This window comes from Gossypium hirsutum, chromosome A04, assembly GCF_007990345.1.
Source record: "Gossypium hirsutum isolate 1008001.06 chromosome A04, Gossypium_hirsutum_v2.1, whole genome shotgun sequence".
In the NCBI taxonomy this organism is placed as follows: Eukaryota; Viridiplantae; Streptophyta; class Magnoliopsida; order Malvales; family Malvaceae; genus Gossypium; species Gossypium hirsutum.
The window spans coordinates 85,432,726-85,457,450 of record NC_053427.1 but is presented as its reverse complement, the minus strand read 5'-3'; the positions used below and the strand labels follow the sequence as shown (position 1 = coordinate 85,457,450).

Below are 24,725 nucleotides of genomic sequence, written 5' to 3'. Positions count from 1 at the left end.
AAAATTGTTTTGAAAAGCAATATAACATTATGAAAATGTATATCATTAAAAGATATATATATTTAGTATCCTATATAAATAATTTTATATTGAAGTTTTAACAAAAGTATTTTAGGTGTCTCAAAGCCATCATATTTTATTGAATTATTAAAAAACCAACACTCTATGCAAAATAATTTATTGAATTATTAAAATATTTTTTATGGTTAATATACTAAAAAAAAACCTTTGAACTACAACACCATATTTTTTCTGTATATATGAAATAGTAAAATTAATTAATGAAACTAAATGGGATACAGAATTATTTAGTAAAAATATGATTGAAATTGTTAATATAATTATAACTCCAAAAGGAAAATTAATTCACTTTAATCATTTTATTTATTACAATAATTAACATGTTTCCATTAAAAAATAAACTATGAAAGATTTAAAATCAAGAAGCAAAGCTCCCCATTTAAACCAAATACCACCACCAACATTGACATACTCTCCCCTGTCCCATTCCATGGCCGTCGTAACCAGCCCTCAATTTGACAGTCGTATTCGCGGCCACCAGATTTTCATCACTAGCATCAAAATGCCCCCCTCTCTCTCTCACCACCACCTTGTCTCAAGACTAAGAAGCTGCTCAAGTCATAACTTGGGAGCCCGTCCGTCATACATGGTTACCGATAATCGGCAGGTGATGTATAGATACAAGCATGGCGTGTCACGTATACAGTGACATTTACACCTTCTCCCATGCTTTCTTTGTGTACACACCCTGGCCAAGATTATAAATAAATAGTATTACTTTCAAGTTAGTATTTTATTTATATTTAAATAATATACTTATTACGTAAAGTTAAATTACTTGCGTGCATGCATGCATGTCGCCTTCATTTTTTTTTCCTAAAATACCTGTGTTTAATATATGTTTGTGTATCAAATATATATAGAACACTGATTTCAATATATATGTATGAAAAAAAATAACTTTTTCAGATTTTTAACCAATTTCCAACATAGATTATTGCAAATCATCACTTGGAACAAGAAAATTAATATTACGAATAATAATTTTCAAAAAGAAAAGTTCTAAGAGATTAGCAAAAACAGGAGCAATTTATCCAAACATGAAATTACCTTACGATAATTTAGAACTTGTAATCAATAAACCAGCTATTTGATTATCATACTAATACAACATTGCCACTGTCAAAATCAAGAAACTGCTAAAAACATGCTACCTTCCATTGTTGAAAATTGAAATACATTAAAAAATGATCATGAAAAAGGAGCTAGAAATTTGTAGGATGATAATACCTACTGACTTTCCCTTTCACCAAATTCTCCGTCTTCAAGCTCCTCAGGGTCAAGATTTCTACGTGAACCGTTCCGATGGTCTCGCTTGTGTCTCTTATGCCTGCTTTCGTTATCGGATTCAGGTGTCGATGCGTGCTGCGGCAGTAACAGTCATTAGTGAGGTGCTCTAAGATCAAAGTTGCAGCCAATTCAAGGATATAAAATACAAGTGAATATCAATACCTTTTTTGATTTTCTGCGATCACCGCTATGCCTGTGGGTCTTAGTCCGATCTTTTTCAGTTTCGTTTGAATTGTCCACTGAACTTTGATGTCGTTTACGATGTTTCTTGCTGTCTTCTTTTCCTGACCGTTTATTTTCATTTTCATCATGAACTTCACTTAAATCACCATGTGCTTCTGAAGGTCCCTCCCTCGAGTGTTCCTCCTTTTCTCTTTCGTATCCTCTCTCTTTGTCCCTTCCATGCTTCGCCTTCCTCCTCTCCCTCTCATCTCTCTCCTTTTCCTTCTTTGCCTGCAGGACAAAACATGAAAAATAATACTAATCATCATCATTTCCTCATTTCTGCACACTTCTAAACAGCAATTGGAGACTGGATAGTCAAAACTACCTGTGTCCAAAACCCATATCTAACATATGGTTGGACATGGGTAAAAGATACTAAATGATTTATGCAGTTTTACAATCATTTTGTGTTAACAAACATTAATAAGGAGGATCATGGACTCATTTTTTGTACATATAGTTACTTTGGAGAGTATCACGACCCTTGAGCACACGAAGAATAGAATAATGACATATTTATGGCTAAAACAAAATCCAAATGAAAATCAAAGCATAGACTTCCCTTTGTTTCACAATAAGAAAACAAAAGCTCGTATTTTAAGTGGGGAAATGATATGCAAATATGTAATACAAATTGAACTAATACCTTGTCTTCTTTCCGTCTTCGTTCCTTCTCTTTTGCATCTCCTTTCAACTGTTTTACGTATTCATCAAATATCCCCTTGCAGATGTCTTCATCCCCAATGGAACTACATGCAAGCATTCAACAAATAATCTTCGAGTAAGCAATTATCTGATGGAACAGAAAATGATTCAGGAAAATTTAGGAAGTTTGATGCAAAACATCAGAGAAAGAAGCGTAATTATTATTTCTTCAAGTTCATAAATTTTCACAGAAATGACATCATAACAACAAATAAAAGAAGCATGGAGGAACAACTAATAAAAGTTCCGAACTCAGAAGGTCCATGTCAAGATCTGGGACACCGATAGAGAATGACACAAGCATTTCCAAATTTAATAAACCTTTGTGAACCTTAAGAAAAAGACTCTTCTCGAAAATACTCAGAAAAGATTCAACGTGATAAACAGTTATTATTTAAAACTATCACAATCGAATCTAACCAGCAAGTACCTGAATTCCTGACTACTTTCAAGAAGATGTTTGCAATCCTCCCATGCTGAAGATGATGTAATCTCCTGCAAAGGTTAAACAATCATATAGATTGAATAAAAAGAAATTGAACTATTAGAGCAAATTTTAAGGAAAGCCTGCCTTACCTTCATAGAATGCAACAAATCAAAGAAGTCATCAGCAAGACGTTTACGCTTCTTAGCTTCTTTCTCCTCCTTCTCCTTGACCCTTTCAAGTAATTCCTCAAAAATCAGCTGCAATTGAAGATAGCAATTCAATTAAATAGCCAGATGGTTTTCCCTCACCTCAACATCAATTGAAGTCACATAATAATGCCATAGTTTGAACAATGAATCCGTGAAACCCATGCCCTCTTTTCAGACCCTTTACCCGATGTGTCTAATTCCAATGAAAATGTAGACATTTTGACGCATATCCACGCCGATATGGTATGCAAGTATAAGCAACATAAATGTTCATGAAGAAGGAAAAAAAAATTTAGAGCAGCCCTAAATTCCAACAGCATGCCCTGGAAAACCACTTTGGTATATAAACAAATGAGAACTATCAAAAACATGCATATACCTTCAAGTTAACATCCGATATAGGTGGAGAGCTAATATCCTCCAAAATGGCAGCCTTCAAGTCTTCTAGAGTCCAAGTTGATGCCAAACAAATCTGAAAACATACCAGAATATTAGACAAAAAATTCATTAGGGCATTTTACCAAGACAAAATAACACAGTTGAATGCCACTGCCACACCTTTCTCAACTTCACTGCATCCTTTACTCGAACTTTATCATCATCGTACTGTAAATTGAACACACGTAGGTAAGTTATAACAAGTATTACTTGTTTGCTCAATGAAAGTAACCATGATTACCAAGACAGTCACAAGAACAATTTCATAGGCACTAGAAAAGGATCTTTCATGAAAACCCCACCAGCATATGTCTCACAGTAAAAGAAAGCCAATGATTCGGACAAAACTAGAGAAATAATACATCTCATAAAAGACATGAACATTTGGACCGCTCTTTAGTCCAGAAAAGGCTAAAGAAAGCCAATGGTTTACTAGATACTGTGGTAACTTCAGGGTAAAATACAGAAAACGAACCAGACTACAAAGGATCGAGAATCACCTGTTTCTGAAGCTCCTCGGCTACATCTTCAAACAAATCTTTTGGAGTTGGACCTGAGGTGTTGGATGCAACTGCTAGAAAGGGAGGCGAATCTTTAACCTGAAAACAAAAGACATGGAAGACACATCAGAAAGCAAGATAATAGCTACTTGTGCACTTTTCCCCCAAAACTGTATCAAACTATGCTAACCATCATGCAATAATCACGCCAATGGGTTTTGGCAGTAAGTGTTGCTGCAGCAACATGTCCTTCCACCAACTTGCGGAACTCATCACGATTTTTACGCTCTGTCTTCCTCAGTTCTTCCTATTTTGATAAAAGACACAAATCAGATCATAGTCCCCAAAATGCAAACATCTAGTATGATTACCAAAGTATATAACTGAGGTCACCTTTTGTATCCTCCTCTGCTCCTCTTCTTCCTTCTCTAAGTCACGTATATATTCCTGTAAAACCTTCCTTAAATTAGAATTGAAAAGTACACAGAAAATGCAAGTACAATTAGAAAATAAGAACTCTTGACGGTCAAATGAAGTATATTACCTGAAATATTTCCAAGCGGTCAATTTTGTCAAGACGTGAACATCTTTCGTCAGTCTCTAAGCGGTCCTGAACTTTTCGCCACTGGCTATTTGCCTACAGTGTAATAGTAGTACCTCATACAGAGCCCAATGTAAACCGTAAATGCAAAACTTGAAACTAGCTTAAAGGTACCTTAATGAAGTCACAAGATTCCAAAAATCGTCTGTACTCCATAACATTCTGCTTACGCTGCTCCTGTGCCTTCACCCGTTCCTGGGCAATAAACAAATTCAAGAAAAAAAAATCATGACAAATTTTTAAACATAGTCCCAAAATTGGTAAAAGCCTAAAAAGTCTATTTTCCAACACACACAAAGAGGACATTTATCAAATAAGCAAACGATAATGCACTTGCAAAGGATGGCATAACCTTTGGCCTATTAAATCAATAAATATAAGGTTTAATTCATGATTTGACCCCTGAAGTATACCCATTTTCCCACTTTGGTACTTAAAAATTTTTTTGTGTCCCAATTTGGCACCTAAAGTATCAATCACTTCCCAATTCGATACTAAAGTATGCCTCCGTTATAATTTTTAGTCCCTTTTTTTTGTTACAGACGTTAAAGAAACTGATAGCCAATCACAAAATACCATGTACCGGCTTTATGTTAAAAAAAATATTTTCTTTTATTAAATGTATATACACATTAAAAAATATGAAAAATGGAAATAAATATATAAAAAACTCAGAAAAATATATATAAAATCTAGAAAATAAATAAATAAATTATAGATAAATTATAAAAAAAAAATTTACAAAAAATACGACAATTGAAAAGAAATTAGTTGAAATTGATAATATTATTACAAAAAATGTAAAAAAAAATTAAAATTGTAAAAAAAGTCAAAATAATTTTTTTTATAAAATTCTAAAAAGGTATTTAAATTTCAAGGTTTTTTTGCAATTACTTGAAATTTAAATACTTTTTTAATTTTTATAACAAATTTCAATTTTTATATATTATTTTATTTTTTAAAATATATAATTATATATTTTATAATTTTATAAAAAAATTAAATTTTTTATAATTTTTTATATATTATATATGTTTTTTACATTTTAATCAATACAATATATATAATATTAAAAAATAAAAAAGGACACATGGCGTATTCTAATAGCACCATGAAGCAAGTCAATAGTTGGTCAATGGTCGGAACACAGGTCAACAGTCAGTCAAGGCCAATCAATGGTCAGTCAAAGTCAACAGTATTTTTTAGTATTTAAATATTTAATATTATAATTTTCTATTTTTTAATTTAAATTTAATATTTTTATTTTAAATAAATCTAATTGCCTACATGGCACTATTCCAATAGCCAAAAAAGACACGTGGCACTTTTCCATTGGCCAAAGTGGCCTAACAGATCTTTTTTTAACGGCCTTACAAAATGGACCAAAATAGGGGAAATTGATACGTGAGGTACCAAAGTGGGAAAATGAGTACACTTTAGGGTCTAAATCGTGAATTAAGCCTAAATATAAACACACAACTTAGCTTATGTCGACTAAACTCATCCAAGATAAATGATTACATGATTACTAAGGTGTTTAGAAGTTCAAGTATTTTCAATTTTCCTAGGTTTTCTCCTTTAAAAAAGAGGGCCAACAGCATAGTTTTATGGAATCACAGGGTAAAACAATGAGCAGGAATATAGGGCTTGAGTACAGACAATCTCAAACCGATGTTTGGCTTACAGTTGGAAGGAGACAAACAACGTGTGATGCATGCACATGCATCCATGTAAACACAAATAATCAAGCATATTGGTATGTACCAAAAGCACTAGTTTTAGCAGATAAATGAGAGGGTAATATACATTTTAGAGACACACCAGCCGAAATAAATGAGAGTTAAAGGGCCAAAAAAGACCTTTTGCCTGAGTTCATCGATGTAATTCTCAAAAAAATCCTTCCTATCCTTCTCCCGTTCAACAGCTTTATACCTCTCATCATCTTCGAACATAGTAACTGCTTTGCTGAAATATGATAGTGTAACAACCCGATTAGCAAAGACCACTTGCCATGTAATACCCATGCTATACCAAACCTTCGTATAAGACCCAAACCAGAACGTTATCAATGTTAAAGTAGGGAATAAAACAAACAAACCTCCATCTTGTGGATGACGTCAACTCCAAGCACTCCTGTACAACATCAATGATTATCACAAGAGTAAGAAAAAAATTAAATCTAGTAAAAAGAGATTATACAATCTCTAGTGCGGCAAATAACTTACTTCTAACATTTTTTTATATTCTTCCCGGGCTTTTTTCTGTTTAATCCGCCTTTCCTCAGCGTCCTGTTTTTTCTTTTGACCCAAAAACTGAAAAATGGGAAAATTTTATGATAATTATAAACAACACCTGATGAAAATATAATGAACAACATAAATTGTCACTTAATTTGAAACCAATCAAGCTACATGCACACTGAATAAGAGTGACTAAAACTGAAAACAGTACAAGGATCTACCTCATTAAAAGCTTGCTTTCTCTCTCCAAGTGTTCTCAAAGCACCATATCTTTTGTCGTTTATTATTACTCTCATGGCCTATCATAATCAATTAGAATATCAGATGCTCGCAGAAATGCAAGAAATACATCTAACGGTATTGACATACTTCAAACTACCTATTGATACCTGATCCCATGTCCAGTCAGAACCAACATTTGCAGACTCCAAAAGAGCTTTGAATGCATCTTTAGCCTCCTAGAAGTGAAAATTACTTTGTCAGTAATAAGGGTCAGGAACTGTAAAAGGAACATTAGCTGAAGGGTATGGAAAATTCTGCTACATACTTGCTTGCTGGCATAAGTCAAAGATTCTTGATCAATTGCTTTCTCTTCCAATGCATTGTTAATTTTCTCACTCACTACCACATCTTTTACAGTTTCCTGAAAAAACAGAAATCACTTCTGATCTTGCCAATTAAGCATATACAGAAATTATTGCTCGAAGAAAATATGAATAAATCCATCACATACATCTGCATTTTGTGTTGAAACTCCTTCAGAACTAACCATATCCAAAGAAGAAACTTTGCTGATATTATTCCTAAAATTTAAGGAACAGAAAATCATTCAAAGATGAAAAATGTAAAGTTAAAAGAAGATCACTCAAAACCAATTAAGATAACAATACATCGGTGTCGTAGCAGCATCAGCCACTGAGAGAGAAACTTCAGAACTTTCTGAAACAGCAACAGATGGTGTGACAGTATCCTCAACTATCTGAACCACATCTACATTGGTCACTGTTGAAGAAGTTGCAACAGGTAAATCTGACCCAGAAACCACCACAGATTCAATTTTACTAGTAGAAGGAACTGGTGCCACTGGAACGGGACTTGAGGAAGCTCCTTGAATTATTGTAGACGATGTATCAGCACCAGATTGTGCTTTACTTGCAGGAGGTACAGGAGCTGGAAAATGAGAAGAAACTTCTGACTGTGGTCCTTTGGCAGACGCCATTTCTACTTGTTCACGAGCCAACTTGAATATTATAACACCAATGCAAAAAGAGAAGGTAAGGGGCCATGGCCATGATAAGAATCACAGGAATAGTAAGTTAAAAGGTTGTTTTAAGAGAAGACCTTCAGCTCTTCAGGGAGTGACCATGTTGATAGATTTGTAACCTTGTTGTAGTAATACCTGCAATGTTCAAAAAGGAATCTGATAAAAAATGCCAAAATTTTATAGAAGCCTAAAAGAAATCATTCTAGTTACGCACTTTCTTCCATCAGGACTAGTATATTCTTTCCAGTTAGTCGATGCATCCGCCCTCTGTCATGAAGATAAGAGGTAAGTAGACACTCGACTTTCTTGGGGGGAAAATCACCAAAATAAATTGAGAGGAGGAAAAAGAAAAAAGTTCAAAAAGGGAAGAAAAATCTCAGAGGGTTCCCATTCCAGGCCAAAACTCCATCAAATAGCAAACAAAATTATTTGACAATCATATAAGTTTAACTTCAATAGTAAAGACGATATTAGAAACTTTACAAAGGTCAAATAAGAAAAAAGACTAGTGTATCACCAACCTTCACAACTTTTATGCATAATGGAATGCCCATTGACAGAATTTAGTAAACAAACAAATAAGAAAAGTTTCAACAATAACTAAAAGCTCACATCAAAATTTATAATCACTATGAATCTACTGTGACAAAAAATGAAAGATACAATAAACCACAAAGAAGACCACTATTTTACATTCCCCTTCCCATTTCCTGGGCCACCTTTTCAATTCTTTAGGGATTCAGCAGCAAATTCTCTATAATGTATCTGTATACACTACAATTGCAGAAGGTAGCAACTAAAACACAGATGTTAAAAAATGGGAAGAATACTTTAAAAGATAGGAGCATTAAATATCTTTAAAGACTCTAACCAGCCCAAATTACTAAATGAAGCAGCAAAAAAAAAAAGTTGCATAAAACTAGCATTGCAAATTGCACCCAACTAAACCAGCTGACAATCTTTCCAAGTTCAATATCCTCATCTTAGCCAAATGGAGTGAAATAGGAAGTTGTCAGTTCATGTTGGAATTCCTTAAATTAAGCAGATTTTCTACCTTAGTTCTAGGAATTTCCTTGTACTATTAGCCATAATCAAATTACTAATTTTTAGGGATAGGCTAATTTCTAGAGATTATTTCCTTTTTATTTTTCCTGCTATTCTTTAAAAGGCTATAGTCAGATTAGAAAAAATAAGAATAATTCTTCTTCCTAAGCTTGTTCATGGTATCTAGAGCATCAGGAATTCAGTTGATCCTACTCTTTCTTCTCTTTTCTTGTTCTGTTTTCTCTGTTAGAAACCCTACTCCCATGGGTGACACCGAAAATTCCTCTGAGACTCTTCATAAACTTCGGCTAACCAAAACTGAACTTGAGGCTCTTCATAATCTACTCAGGACTCCTACAGCCAGTGGGTCACTAGCTATTCAAGGTACTGCTTTAAATACTACACACGAACCTATCACAACTTCCTGGATACTAGACTCGGGTGCATCCGACCACATGACAGGTAATCTAAGTTTGTTTCACACTATTTACCTTGTCATGATCACTCTCGGATTCGCATAGCTGATGGATCTTACTCGCTGGTGGCTGGAATTGGGACAGTTAGACTTACTGAAAATTTTTCCCTTGATAAAGTTTTACATGTTCCAAATCTTTCCTATAATTTACTCTCAATTAGCAAGCTTACCAAGGATCAAAAAGTACTTGTTGAATTTTCTGCTTTAGGTTGTGTGGTTCAGGAACAGGAATCGGGGAAGATGATTGGCACTGCTAAAGTTGATGATGGCTTATATGTTTGGAACAAAAACAGTTCACAAGAAGGGATGCCCTTATCTACATCAAAAGAAGATTCTATCATGCTATGGCACCGTAGACTAGGACACCCAAATTTCATGTACTTGAAGAAATTGTTTCCTCTACTATTTCTAAATAAGAAAATAAGTTCATTGAACTGTAAAGTTTGCCAACTGTCTAAACACACTCGTGTCCCTTATCCTTTGAAACCTTATTTTCAATCTCAACCTTTCTCTTTAATCCACAGTGATCTATGGGGAGCCAGTCGAGTAAAAAACATCACAGGGGCTTGGTGGTTCATAACTTTCATTGATGACCACACTAGAGTTTATTGGATCTATCTCCTTAAAGAAAAATCCAAAGTCTCTAGAGTCTTCAAAAATTTTCATTCAATGATTCGAACCCAGTTCAATTCAAAAATTCACACCCTTAAAACTGATAATGGGAGAGAGTATTTTAATTCTATCCTAAGTCCTTATCTTTCTGAAGCAAGGAATCATACATCAAAGTTCTTGTCCTGACACCCCTTAACAAAACGGGGTTTCCGAGAGGAAAAATAGACACCTTGTAGCCGTGGCTCGTGCTCTTATGTTTACTATGGGTGTACCAAAGTATTTATGGGAAGAAGCTGTCCTCACTGCTTGTTATCTTATAAACCGACTCCCATCTAAGGTATTAAACTTTCAAACACCTTTACATACTCTTCAAAAAATTTTCCCTTGTTTCGTGTTCCTAATCTCCCAACCAAAACATTTGGTTGCAAAGCATTTGTCCACAACCATCAACCTAACCGATCTAAACTTGATCCTAGAGCCCACACTTGTGTCTTTATTGGTTACTCACCTACACAAAAAGGGTACAAGTGCTACTCTCCAACCTTACACCGGATGTTTGTGTCCCTTGATGTTACTTTCTTCGAAAACGAGCCATATTTTTCAGCCTCTCATCTTCAGGGGGAGATACTTAGTGAAGATGAAACCTTGAGCAATCTTCTCATTATACCTCAAGACTCTATCAGCCCTACCACCACTACAAAACCTGCTGAAAATCCTACAGCCACTGTTTTTCCTGTTTTGGAACCTGTTTTTCCTGTTTTGGAACCTGTTTTTCCTATCTCCACTGTTCAGCAACAAGAAACAAGGGTGATTAACCATACTAATGAAGAAAAACAGCCCACTCATTCTGAAAAACAACAAGAAAAAACTCAGGGGCTTCGTGTATACTCTCAGAGACATCAGCTGCCTGAAACAGAAACAGCAGTGCCAATGCCATCTTTACCCGAGGACTGTCTTGAGGAAGAAGTTTCACCTCCTTCATCTTCCATCTATCTTCCAATTGCAGTAAGAAAGGGCACTAGGAGCTGCACTCAACATCCCATTTCTCGGTTTGTATTCTATGGAAACTTGTCTAAATCCTACAATGCCTTTGTTTCTAATGTTGACTCTATCAAAACTCCAAAAAACATAGAAGAGGCTCTTAAGTCAACCAAATGGAGGCAAGCTGTGTTGGAAGAAATAAAGGCTCTTGAAGACAATGGAACTTGGGAAATATCTAAACTACCTACTGGGAAGAAGACCGTGGGTTGTAAGTGGATTTTCACCACAAAATTTAAACCAGATGGGAGCATTGATCGATACAAGGCTAGACTTGTGGCCAGGGGTTTCACTCAAACATATGGGTTGGACTATGAGGAAACATTTGCACCGGTGGCCAAATTGAATACTATTCAAGTGCTTCTCTCAATTGCTGTCAACTTAGAATGGCCTTTGATCCAATTGGATGTAAAGAACGCTTTTCTCAATGGAGAATTAAACGAAGAAGTCTACATGGATTTTCCGCCTGGATTCGAAGGAAGCAAGGGCCAAGTATGCAAGTTGAAGAAGTCCTTGTATGGACTAAAGCAATCCCCTAGGGCTTGGTTTAATCGTTTTGCCAAAGCCATGACTAGTAGACATTATACTCAAGGTCAAGCTGATCACACCTTATTCTACAAACACTCGGATAATGGGAAGTGTTGTATTCTCATTGTCTATGTAGATGACATAATATTGACAGGGGATGATTCTATTGAAATTGAAAGACTAAAAGAGTTCTTAAGTCTTGAGTTTCAACTTAAAGATTTGGGGAATCTTCGATATTTTCTAGGAATGGAGATAGCAAGGTCAAAGGCAGGTATTTCAATCTCTCAAAGAAAGTATGTTCTTGATCTACTTTCTGAAGTCGGACTGTTGGGTTGCAAACTAGCCGAGACTCCTATGGAACCCAACCTTAAATTAGGAACTAATAAGAATGGAGAAGAGGTAGACAGGGGGAGATATCAACGGTTAGTGGGAAAACTTATCTATCTTTCTCACACTCGTCCGGACATAGCTTTTGGAGCAAGTGTTATAAGTCAATTTATGCATGCTCCTAGGGAGAAACATTTGGAAGCTGCCTATAGGATATTGAGATACTTAAAAGGGACTCCTGGTAAGGGGTTGCATTTCAAGAAAGATGTAAATCGAAGCATAGAAGTCTACACTGATGCAGACTGGGCAGGGGCAGTTAATGACAGGCGCTCCACAAGCGGTTACTGCAGCTATGTTTGGGGTAATCTCGTGACATGGAGGAGTAAAAAGCAATCTGTTGTGGCACGCAGCAGTGCTGAATCTGAATATCGAGCTTTGTCCCACGGTATATGTGAAGGAATGTGGTTACAACGGCTAATGGGAGAACTAAAATTATCCTATACAAAACCTATAACATTATACTGTGACAAACAGGCAGCAGTTAGCATAGCTCATAACCCTGTACAACATGACCGTACCAAGCATGTGGAAATTGATCGCCCCTTTATTACGGAGAAAATTAACAAAGGGGAAGTTTGTGTTTCATATCTACCCACAAGACAACAAGTAGCAGACGTGTTAACCAAAAGCTTGAGCAGAAAAATGTTCGAAGAAATTATGGGCAAGCTGGGTTTGATTAACATCTACACTCCAGCTTGAGGGGGAGTGTTGGAATTCCTTAAATTAAGCAGATTTTCTACCTTAGTTCTAGGAATTTCCTTGTACTATTAGCCATAATCAAATTACTAATTTTTAGGGATAGGCTAATTTCTAGAGATTATTTCCTTTTTATTTTTCCTGCTATTCTTTAAAAGGCTATAGTCAGATTAGAAAAAATAAGAATAATTCTTCTTCCTAAACTTGTTCAGTTCAAATTTAGGCAAACCTACACTGCTTTCATTTAATCCAAATAACAAGGAAGAACAAGCAAAATGCTATATATAAATTTCTGAATGGAAAAAGACCTCTCTTTTCAGCACCTATCTCTTTTCACCATCACTTTCATAAATCCATCCATTTATATCATTGGTTATTAAATTTCATGACCTTCAAGATTGAATGAATCTTCCAGGTGAAGCAAAGATGATTTACCATAACATATTCTTCAAAAGCCATCCCAACAAAAAGGAAATCTTCCATTAGAAGAAAAGTGAGAAACTAAGATGACAACCTTAAAGCCATTTCTCTACCTTCCACTAAATTATTTGTCTTCAATGGGATTTTTTTAAAAAAACAAATGAAGTAGAAGCAAAAAGTCGGCCTTCACCTTCAAAAGCAAAATCATAGGCATGATAACTAATGGCCACATTTCTAATCTATTAAATTTTAGTTTTTTTAGGGAATCAGATAAAAATGTTACTTTATCAGGCCATGCAAAGATGGCACCAAACTTAGGAGTGAAGTGCACTGCAGCTTTTACAGATGAAAAATGGTAAACAACACTTACCAAAAGATTAACACGCAATCCTTCTATAGAATGAAAGAATCTAGAAAAGAATATGAATGACAGAATTACTAACATTCATGATAAAAAGTAGGTAGAGCAAGCAGCAAAGACCCACACCATATCCTACCTCTCAATAGAGTAGCACAGCATGTACCTGTAAGCACCTTTAAAGCTATGGAAGTCATACAAGAAATTTAAAGATATAACAATAGATGAGCTTTAAAGAACGTACCATTTGACTAATACAACTTAACATGCACGGATACCAGCAAAATATAAATAACAAAATACCTTTTTAAGTACTCAGGCAGAAAAGAATGCTTTTGAAGTAGAAAGTTGCAGAAAGAAAATTATATGAGAATACACAAGCATCATGGTGATTACTACCACATAATTCAAAACCATTCTCCAGGAAATCTCTAGCAAGTGAAACAAATGCTAAAGAGCCTCATCAGGATGTATTGGTCAAAATTACTAGAGCATTGCCCATGAATTCTTATTTTTTGTGACAAAGAGCAGAATAGCTAATTATTATGCATAATTAAAGAAAGAGAGGAAACAATGAGAAAGCTAATGACAAGCAAGAAAGTGAGACTTTCAACAAATTACAAATTAAAAAAAAAAAGAAAAAGAAAAAGAACTCAAGTTCTAAAGGTTCAGTCATAAAAATCAAGTAAAACTTGATGAAGGACAAAATGCTCTGTACAAGATTTATTTTCCTCCATCAAAGCTAGACATAGACAAAAGCTTCTCCAAATAACCCCTAACAACACAACATTTTGGCAGTCAATTCTACTAGTTCTGTAAAAACAGCGAGAACTAAGGACTGAGGAGCTAAAAATCATTAGTGAGCACTTGGAAATCTTGATTCCAATCTTTACAAGCAAGCTAACGAAATACATTTCCACATTGGACCTAGATTAATTTTCTCATCATGCAAAGTACTTGCCACGAAGGCTGGAACAGATAAAATACAAGGGACAATGGATCTAACACAGTTTAATAGTATAAGCAAGAAACCAGAGACTGAAAAATATAGAAAAAGCTGTATCTTTAGCATTACTAACCTCAATCGGTGTCATCAATTCCAATGGCTTCTCCCAACTAGATTGCCGTGTCTTCCTATTGTAATAATACCTGCATATGGTAAAATGGATCCATGGTTAAATAAATACAAGAATAAAGAGTGCAAGCGATGGATACGAAGTAGAAAAATGCATAGGTAAAATCCTATGCTAAAAACGGCAATGTCTTAACAAATACATCTAGTAATTTTTTATGTAGTATTAATTGACCCAAGATATAAGAAGCAGCCTGTTTTGGATGGACATTGGACATTCTCTAAACACCATTACAAACAAGGGAAAATGAGTATTTCAGGAGTCATGTCAATTAAGTTGGTAGGATACCTTATTCCCACCACATTCTCACAAAGCAATCATCTCAAATATACAATATAACCTTTTTACACTACTGAAACCAAAATCCCAGCCTTAAGCACTCATCTATTAGCAGCCCAAACCTAGAGTACTATGTACCTTCGTCCATTTGCAGAAGTGTGCTCAATCCAGTCTGTTAAAGCCTCTTCAGTGGGCTTCGGCTGAAGGATAGGAGCCAGAAAGTTCACAACTTTGTCAGCTTAACGTGGTACTCGCACAAATAGCAGCAGAAGAAATATAACAAGTAAAAGTGTTTGGTTTAGATGTGTAGAAAATGCTGGAGGCAAATGAATGTCCTTACCGGAATAGTAGCTGTGGAAGCAGAAGGATGTTCACCAATTTGCTGTGCAGATGTGACAGAAGTACTCTGACTCACATGGATACCCACCTGGCCTCCAACAGGAACATTAGGTGCCTGCAATTGTGCCATGGGTTGATATTGAGCCATGGCATTATGAGACACCGTTACCTGGCCATAAGAAGACGGTGCAAACTGCAAGAACATGAATGTAGAAAATCAAGGTAAAAACTCTACAAAATAATTGTAGCATTAAATACAGTAAATTCTCAATCACTTACGGTATATGATGAAGAGAGGTGTGATGCTGGGACCCCAGGAAAATAGTTGTTTGGAGCTTGAATATTAGGTTGAGGCACCGATGCCCCTGGATTAACATGTTGATTAGGCTGAGCAGCTGGCAATGAAGCTGAGGGTGGCGGAGGTAGAATATGGCCTGGTCTAGCAGGTAATTGCTGCATTACTTGAGGAAATTGGGGTTGTGGGGTCTGAGAAGGAAATCCAGCATTCATCACAGTAACTCCTCTGCCAACGGGTTGAAACTGCTGAGGAGGCACTGAAACAAATTGTTGTGGCTGCTGAGACGGAACAACAGGTCGGAACTGCATAATATATACACACCCACACATAAATTGAAAAAGAGTTTAGATAGATAGCACTGAATAATATGACATCAACATTAGGAATAACTGAAAGAAAAGTTATTACCTGACCAGTCATAGGTGGGGGGAAATTTTGTGAAGGGTCCATTGAGCCAACGCTAGGAGGCGGGTGAGGCTAATTCAAGAAAAGTGAAGCAATTAGCATCTATTTGTAGCATGGCCACTTCTAGCTGAGGAAAATAAAACTAGTCACAGTGCTCGTGGGAAGATTGTTATGAATGTTACATAAGCCCAGTGAAGAAAAAATCTTTTTCATAACCACATTCACACCAACCTCTATCAGAAAAACATTATTTCAATCACATGCTACCAGTAGACCTGAGGGTTATTGGCCATCTCAGCAATCTGGTTAGCCTAAATCAGTACAAAACAAACAACCATCATGATCATCTTAGAAGCCTCCATATGAAAACAGAGCAACCCTTTTTTCCCCTTTAAGCAGCATCTAGAGAGGGAAGAGAGTTTGCAAAATAACAGCAACTAGGGCCAAAAACCATGTGTTTTCAGAAAGATTAATGAAAGAATGAAACTGAGAAACTTCATGAAAATAGTCAAATATAATTGAGTGACTCCTACAAATTGCACAAGGTCCAATAGAAAACATGAAGGAAAGTAAAAATCAAACATGAATTAATGATCCTACCAACTAAAAGCTCAAAACAACAAGATGATTGCTCCACCATGAACTTTAGATACAAATGCTTCTTGCTTCCCTTTTGTCAGCTGTTGAATAAGATAATATTTTCATCATAAGTCTAATCAAAATAAAAATTGGAAAGCCTAAAAGAGTTAGATAGTCTACTCCTAGCGCTTGGCCAGTTTTTAACACTTTTACAAACATATATTTCTCATTTTTTTTCACCACCTAAGAGATCATACAGATTTTATCTTAAGTGTCCTGATAATAACAAAAGGCAATGCTGAGAGAAAATATAAAAACCCTTAAAACCAGTTCAAGGTTCAAACTTATAAAGGTAATTAAGCATTAAAACTTTTCACTTGCAATTGAGACAATAAAGGGTTGCATCAAATTCAGTAGAAAGGCATAATTAAAAACCAAGTATATATATACTTGTCCACCTTGAACATGCATGTCTAAGAAACTCTAAGTTGCCATTTCGTTTCTTCTCTTGACTGATAACAAAGTTGATCAAAAGACTAATTAGATTAAGACTAATTAGATTAACAAAAACAAGAAAGCATTGCAAAAATACCAAGAACCAGAGACGTCTAATTAAACCCGTAGAAAACCTAAAACGGCAAAATACATACATCTATAAAATCCCTATTGGGCATCCATTGATTCTATAAATAAAAACTAAAACTAAATGTACAAAGAGTCATACATGCATTATGCATATGACTCAATTAGTTTCATATACCCAAAATACAAAGAAACAATGGAAAGATCAAATTTTGAGTCATTGGGTAGAGCATTTAAACAGTAACCAGAATGTTGATAAATGAAATCAATTTGTTTAGGTTTTAACTGATTCCATCCAAACAAAAACCCAGATTCCTCAATTACCCCAAAAATCAAAATCATTGCATGCCAAAACCCAAACAAAGAACTAAAAAAGACAACAACAAAAACATTCGCAGCCCTAATGACCAAACTAATTCAAATATCACTCTGCAATTTGAAATGGGCGGCTGATTAAAAAGAAAATTTGAAATAAAAACGTACTTTGTAGCGTAGGCTAGTGAAGGAGATAAAGCATAACTATATAATAGAAAATAAATAGACGAGTGAGGTGAATCGAAGAAAGTGACTACACTGAAAAATAATTTAGAAGGATGAAGGAACTGCAGAATACTTTTATATAGCCGCGCGCCTCCTTTGTGTTCTTTCTACTTTTCGTTCCTGGGATGAATCAGAAATGATGGCTAAATTGCTAATAGGCTCCTATACTTTTACAATTTTGACTTATTTGATGTTTTATATTTTCTTGGTTAAACTACACCCAAGGTCACTAAATTATTAATAAATTTATATTTTAGTTACTTAACTTCAAAAGTTACAAAATGGTTACTAAACTATTCGAAAGTTTTTGTTTAAGTCACTGAATTGTTCAAATTGTTGTTATATGATTTTTTCTATTCAACGCCTACACCAACTGAAAGCTCTCCTTCCAGTCTCTTTCATAGTTTAGGTTTTTTTCTCATGAAATAATTTTAAACTTCATGAATTTGTAAACTAAAATTAAAACTGCTTTCTTATTTGATTTTCAACACTAACCATCAGATTGACTCGAATTTAATATATGTTCTTCTACTAGTCAATGGATACTAGTCGTCAAATCGTTATTTAGAGCTTGCTAGTCAAACTTTTAAAAAATATTAACAGTCTAATGGCTAAGTAAAAAAATTTGAATAATATAGTGACTTAAACAAAAATTCTCAAATAATTTAGTGATATTTTATAAACTTACTAATAATTTAATAGTAGTTTTTCTTATTTTATTATAGTTGGGACTTTTTAGTATCTAATAACCATGTTGAGTTATCTGTAATTTGAGGAAAATATCTTTTAGCACTATTTTTTTTTCATCCATAATCAGAAAACTCAAACTTCATATTTTGTTTAAAAGATATCGAACTTCTTTCATCCCGCTCGTATTAATATTTTTATTTATACCAAATAATCTCTTACATCAAATAAAATATGATATTTATATATATGAAAAAGGCAAGTAGAGTTGAGATTTTGCATGTCATTTTTCAATAAAATAAAATACAACATAATAATATATGATAAAATTAAAATAAGTTAATGTAAGTATACCAAATAATTATTCTTATGCCAATAAGTAGTTGGGTGCAATGGTAAGACATATTGCACTTTCAATGAGATAACTCAAGTTTGAATCTTAAAAATACCATTATTAAAATAGATAGCCACGAACCCCAAACATGAATTCTAAAACAGACATGAAGTATGTAAAAAATTTATCTTTGTATAGATATATACAGTTAAATGATATGATAACACCTACATGCAAATAAATAAATAGGTTTAAATGAAAATGAATACATATATCATATGTTTTATTAAATATATATTAAAAAAACTATTTATTAAATTGAAAATAAAAAACTTAAATATTAATTTAGCAGCTACTCTTCCCATAAAGAAATTAAAACCTATCTATTTGTGACCCCAGTATATCTATAAGGAAGGTCATTTACTTCTTTACTAAATGTAATGCATTTTTGTATATAGATTATATTTTAATCTTTAAATTTAATTCCATTGCAATTGACTAATTTATAATTTTAATCTTCAAACTTTATAATTTAGTAAAAAATTCAATTAACTCTACAGGAAGCGTAATAGAAATCATGATAAAATAATAAAAAAAAATATAAAATGTTATTTAAAATGAAACTATAAAAGATAACGTGTCATTTGGTTGAAGTATTTACACTGTAATATCCATCTTAAGAGGTAGTTAAAAAGGTTTTTTTTGTGAAGATTGACTTAAAATGCTAAAAATGTTGTCAATTTTATTTGTAGTAGAAAAGAACACACATCTTCTTTTTATCAGTTAATAGAAGTCTTTGGACCGAAATTGGAAGCTCTTCAAAAATGACTAGACTTAGAGGACCAGATAATGCAAGCCTTGTCATATGATCAACAACCGCGTTTTGGGATCTTGGAACATGAAGAATGTGCACCTTCCATTCACGATTAATGATACCATGAATCAAACATAACTCCACCATTCTGCTATTGACAGATCCACCAACTAACAATTTAAAAATGTTGCTAAAATTTTAAAAAGTTTATTTTAGACGTGATGTATAAAAAATAAAATGTAAACTAATTAGTTGGCTACTCAATTTTAAGATGCTTTCATTTTAGTCACCCAAAAATGAATTATTTCAATTTCGTCACCACCATTAGAATTTTTTTTCATTTTAGTCACTCAACCGTAAATTCCATAATGATGATTGACTTAGCATGCCATATATTCTCTTTTTGTTTTCAATTTTGGACTCACTACTATTCATCTTCTTCTTCACCATAACTTTCTTCCTCAATATCAAATTTCAGAAATCTATAAAAAGCTATCAAGAAATCAACAAAAGAAACTTTTATTCAGCAACTAAAAATCAAATTAGTTAAAATCATATTTACATTTATTCATGCTAAAATTAAACCTTACCAACCTTGAAATAATTCACTGAAAGAATAAAGGAATGAAAAAAAAACTTTCATACACTACAAAAAATAAAACCATCACCTCACAACATAATTATCCCAATAAGCAAATGTCTCTAAGGTTGCCTTCTAAATCTAAGCAAATGTCTCTAAGGCTGCCTTCTAAATCCAACCATTGCCCTTCATCAAACTCCACCATGCCTTCAACCACCTTAACCTCAAACAAAACAAACAACTCTGCAATCTCCGCCACTTCCACAATCGACACCATCCTCCTTTTCTCCAATCCCGAAATCCCTCTCTTGCCTTTCTTCATTTTATACTTTAATCTCTCCCCAACCTCTTCAACCTTCTCCATCACCTCATCCAACTCCATTGAAGTAATATGCCTCTTTTCCTTCCTATTAACATCATTCCCTCCTTCAAAAAGACCTAACATGTAACATCCCAAAATAGGGCCTAAACGGAATAGTGGTTGCGAAACCACAAATTCGAGGTAGAAAAATTTATTTTATTATTATTTTAAGGTTCATGGTATGATTGCATGATTGTTTGAAAATTTCGTGATGAAATTCCATGCATAAAGTGCTTAAGTTGAGGTTAGGGACTAAATTGAATAATTTACAAAACTTGCATTCTAGAAGTTTTTAGTATGAAATTACTTTGGAATATTAATTAGGAGGGTTTAAATAACAATTTGACCAATTTTAAGCTCATGGACAAAAATTAGGACATGGAAGGAATTTTTGAAAGTTTAGTAAGAAGGGGTAATTTGGTCATTTGGATATTAAATGAATTAAATAGGGAAAAATAACACAAAAATGGTCATCTTCTCAATTAGTTTCTGCCGATTTTTGCTCTCCTCCATAGCTGGGGTTTCTTCAACTTTCAAGCTTCATAGTAAGTGATTCCAAGCCCCGTTTTTAATGATCTTTACGTTTTTGGAGTCCCGGTAACTTGATTAAGCTTATTCTAGCAATAATTCAGCCTAGGGTTCATATTTGGAAAAATACCCATGGCTGAAATTTGTGTATTTTGGTGTTTTATGATAGAATATGAGGTTTTAAATTATTTTAAACAACTTATGCTACTCGGTTTTAAGTAAAAACGAGTAAAAGGGCATAAATTGGAAAAAAATACCAATAATCATAAGTATATGTTAGAGTGTGATTTTGATATTGCCATAGAAGGGAAAAATGATCAGCATGTCATAAAACATAAGAAAATAGGATGAAGTTTAATTTACGAGCCTTGGGGCAAAAGTGCAAATATGTGAAAGTTTAGGGGTAAAAATATAATTTTGCAAAATTTTGGGTCAAGGACTGTTTTAATAAATGTGAATATTAAATAAGTTAAATTTGCTATTATAGATCAAGAAGAACGAAATTCGGGAGTAGATCGGGGAAAAGAAAAAGTAAAGGACTAAATTGTAAAGTTTAGTCACATTTTGTATCAAGGTAAGTTACAGTAAATAAATGCAATATTCTTTTATTTTACATTATTATTGTCAATTTCCAGCATTTATATACTTATGTTATGAAAATATGTAAAGTCGAATTTAAGGTGGAGTGACAGAGGAAAAGTGTTAGAAAGCCCCGGTTGAACCCTAGGAATGTTAGGATATTAGGGTTGACAGGACAGAACAGAAATGAGCCATGTAAGTCCATATTAGAAATATGGCTTTGGAGACAGGGTTGAGTCATGTAAGTCCATATTATATATGGCATTGGAGACAAGAATAATTCATGTAAGTCCATGTCAAAGACATGGCATTGGCAGGATATTGATAGACAGGAACGACCCTAGTATCCTTAGTATTCCAAGTGGTTCAACGGGTTAGGATACGAGTTAAATTACAGTGAATTAACAGCAAAGGAAAATTAGATTATACTTATGAAAAAGGAAAGGTCAGGTAAGAAAGAAGGTAAGGGAATAAAGAAGAAGATAGAAATTGAGAAGTAAAGAAATTTATGATGTTAGATGATATTATGCATAATTATCCATTATGTTGAATGTTGTGATTTATTTGCTTGTAAGCTTACTAAGCCTAGTGCTTAATCTCTTTATTTTCTTCTTCTTGTAGTACTTATCTAGTCACTCGGGGATCGAAGGAAACGTCAGAGGCCGATCACACTATCAAAGAAATAACTCGGTATAACTAGACGTTTTGTTTTGGGTATGGCATGTATAGAAACTTAGCTACTTTTGGTATAATATGATCAATGAATGATGTGTAAATACTTGCTAGTGATTAGCTAATAAAATAGCCGATGATATACATATTTATTAATATGTATGATTGATTGATGATTATCACATGAAAATTATGAAAAATGTGAAAGTAACCTAAAAACAGATTCAAGTAACAGAAATGACGTAACTTTGAAAAATCACTAAAAATTGTAGAAACATAGTTTGAAGATGAATAATATATGAAATTAAATCTTATTATGTATATTTTCTTATGGAATAAGCAAAACAGGTAAAGGTATTATATTTTATGAGATATCTGAGTTTTAGTGAAACAGGGTCAGAGCGATTTCTAGATCCCCTGTTTCAACTTTGGAAATTCACCATAAATTGTACAAAACTAATTAAAAGGTGTAATTTATATGGTTAGAATCCTTGTTGAATCTAGTTTTGAGAGAAACAAACAGGTTAGTCATATGAAATTTTTTACAGGAAGAAACATGGCTCGTAGTAAGAAGAGGTCAGTGTAGTTGAGTTTTGAAACAGGGGAAACTTTAACTAATAAACTGTACTAATTGGCTAAGTCAAAAGTTCTAGAAAAAAATTAGTAGATAGATATATGAGTCTAGTTTCAGGAAAAATTTACGGATCTTAATTTTGAGTTTTAAAACTCGAGAAATGAATTTTTAAGCAACCATGACGCAGAAAAATAGTTTATTCCAAAAATTAAAATAAGTGGTTTAGAGTTGTTTAAAAGGTAAGATAAGTTTAGTAACACCTCAAGCTTGACTCCGGTGACGGTTTCGGGAGTGGGGGTGTTACATAACAATCCATCACCGTATACACATATTATGTTAAAAGCATTAACTCCACTACAAACTAAGTCATGTTTTAACTTATTCCCATATAACAAACTTCATTGATGCTTGTTTGATGATGCAGCTAAAGCTTTCTTAAGCCATGAAATTTCCATTAAATTCACTAAACTCACTCTCGTGATAGGATTTGGATCTAAACCCTATCATGTTATAGCTTTTGTTTGCTTTGATATCCAAGATGGAAACTTAAACTCCCTAATTGAATCTTTTTATACATACCCACCAAGTTACCGTCATCAAATGGCAAAAGAAAATAGTAAAAAAAATGATGATGTGGCGTGTTAAGTCGGATGTTATTGTGAACTTTATTGCTACCTATGGTTGATGTTTATTGAATAATGCAACAATTAATGGAAGTGTTTGATTGCAATAGCCACTATAGCTTAACATTGCAAAACTTGTGCAAACAAATACAAAGAACACTAAAGTTTGTTTACACAAATCGGCTTTCCTACGTCTACGAAGCCTAACTATGTGAGTTATTTCACTATCTTTAATCCATAATACACCAAGTGAATCACACTCTATTACTCCTAAGGTATAGAGATATCACATTCGTACCTAAATACTAGAACACTTACCTCTAAATTCTCCCCTGATAATTTGGGCAATAAACACCCAATGTTTACAAATTAGTTTGCATATTCACACAAATAGTTCCTTAATGAACAAATACAAGTGTTCTCAATATGTTCTCATACATCACCTAGACAAACCTCGTATCATATATCAATTTCGGCTCGCTAACATAGAATCTAAATGAATACAAAGCAATTCATTGAAAATAACAATTATAATACAACCAACAAAAGCACAATCCTATGAATATATGACCTTCCAAATCAGCATTACAATCCCGACCAATTCTCCACAAAACAGAGGTCATGTTGATTCATTCGAATCTAACCAATCTTTAATAGTCACAAATTGGTTTCCATAGATGGACTATAGTATATTTAAAACATCAACACAATAACTAGTCCAAATATTTTTTTTTGTATAAAATTGTCAACTCAAATATGACAAGCATCTTTATTACCTTAGTGGCAGGTTGTAGTGAGCACCATCGAGTGCCATTTAGCACAAAATCACACAACTTACATTAACAAAGTTAATGATTGAATGGCTAAAATGAAAATTTAATCTGACAAAATTGAAATGATTTTTTTTTGGGTGACTAAAATGAAAGTACCCTAAAAATTGAGAAGGATTAAAGGTTGAATCATAAATAATCCTAGTAGGATGCAATTGAATGTTACATTATGGGACCTAACATGAACTTTAGGGGAGTCAATCACTACTAAAGTCTTTGGGAAGTGATGGGAGAAGACGTGAGATAATATTGAATAAATTTCCTGTGGAATTTGCAGTGACCATGGGATCTTTAGGTCAGACGAAGCTCCTTTAGGGCAAGCTTTCTCTTGGCTTGTTGTTTTGATTTGTTTTTTCTGAAGTGAGTTATTTATGGGCATTTGTTTTTTTGGTTATATATAACGTGAATGTAATGGTGATTGTCGTTACTAATAATATTTTATTTTTAAAT

General features: G+C 33.8%; 1 protein-coding gene across 6 annotated transcripts; it reads right to left on the bottom strand.

Moving 5' to 3' along the window:
- Positions 1-338: 338 nt before the first annotated feature.
- On the bottom strand, positions 339-17,809 carry LOC107945158 (pre-mRNA-processing protein 40A). Of its 6 annotated transcripts, XM_016879021.2 has the most exons (31): positions 17,637-17,769; positions 16,593-16,672; positions 16,224-16,303; positions 15,996-16,064; positions 15,569-15,889; positions 15,291-15,482; positions 15,089-15,150; positions 14,618-14,687; positions 8,195-8,247; positions 8,058-8,115; positions 7,607-7,956; positions 7,450-7,519; positions 7,264-7,359; positions 7,106-7,174; positions 6,938-7,015; positions 6,702-6,788; positions 6,575-6,609; positions 6,336-6,441; positions 4,591-4,671; positions 4,420-4,512; positions 4,269-4,322; positions 4,066-4,182; positions 3,876-3,974; positions 3,496-3,543; positions 3,317-3,409; positions 2,878-2,985; positions 2,732-2,796; positions 2,243-2,345; positions 1,534-1,824; positions 1,312-1,446; positions 339-769 (listed from the first exon to the last, which is right to left on the bottom strand). In XM_016879021.2, the coding sequence occupies exons 4-30, from the start codon at positions 16,035-16,037 to the stop codon at positions 1,312-1,314; spliced, it is 2,976 nt and encodes a 991-aa protein (XP_016734510.1). In that variant the 5' UTR covers positions 16,038-16,064; positions 16,224-16,303; positions 16,593-16,672; positions 17,637-17,769; the 3' UTR covers positions 339-769. The 6 variants fall into 6 exon arrangements, with proteins under 6 accessions (XP_016734510.1, XP_040967555.1, XP_040967554.1 ...); XM_041111621.1 differs by lacking the exon at positions 339-769 and having other exon boundaries at positions 1,111-1,446; positions 17,767-17,784; XM_041111620.1 differs by lacking the exons at positions 339-769; positions 16,224-16,303 and having other exon boundaries at positions 1,111-1,446; positions 17,767-17,809.
- Between the last annotated feature and the right edge of the window lie 6,916 nt (positions 17,810-24,725).

What these genes read in the sequence shown, in the direction of transcription:
- LOC107945158 (XM_041111620.1), bottom strand. Translation starts at nt 16,037, where the DNA reads ATGGACCCTTCACAAAATTTCCCCCCACCTATGACTGGTCAG. An exon ending in TTTCAACACAAAATGCAGAT is followed by an intron (nt 7,360 to 7,449) that starts GTATGTGATGGA and finishes CTGTTTTTTCAG; the next exon opens with GAAACTGTAAAAGATGTGGT. An exon ending in AATCTTGTGACTTCATTAAG is followed by an intron (nt 4,513 to 4,590) that starts GTACCTTTAAGC and finishes ATTACACTGTAG; the next exon opens with GCAAATAGCCAGTGGCGAAA.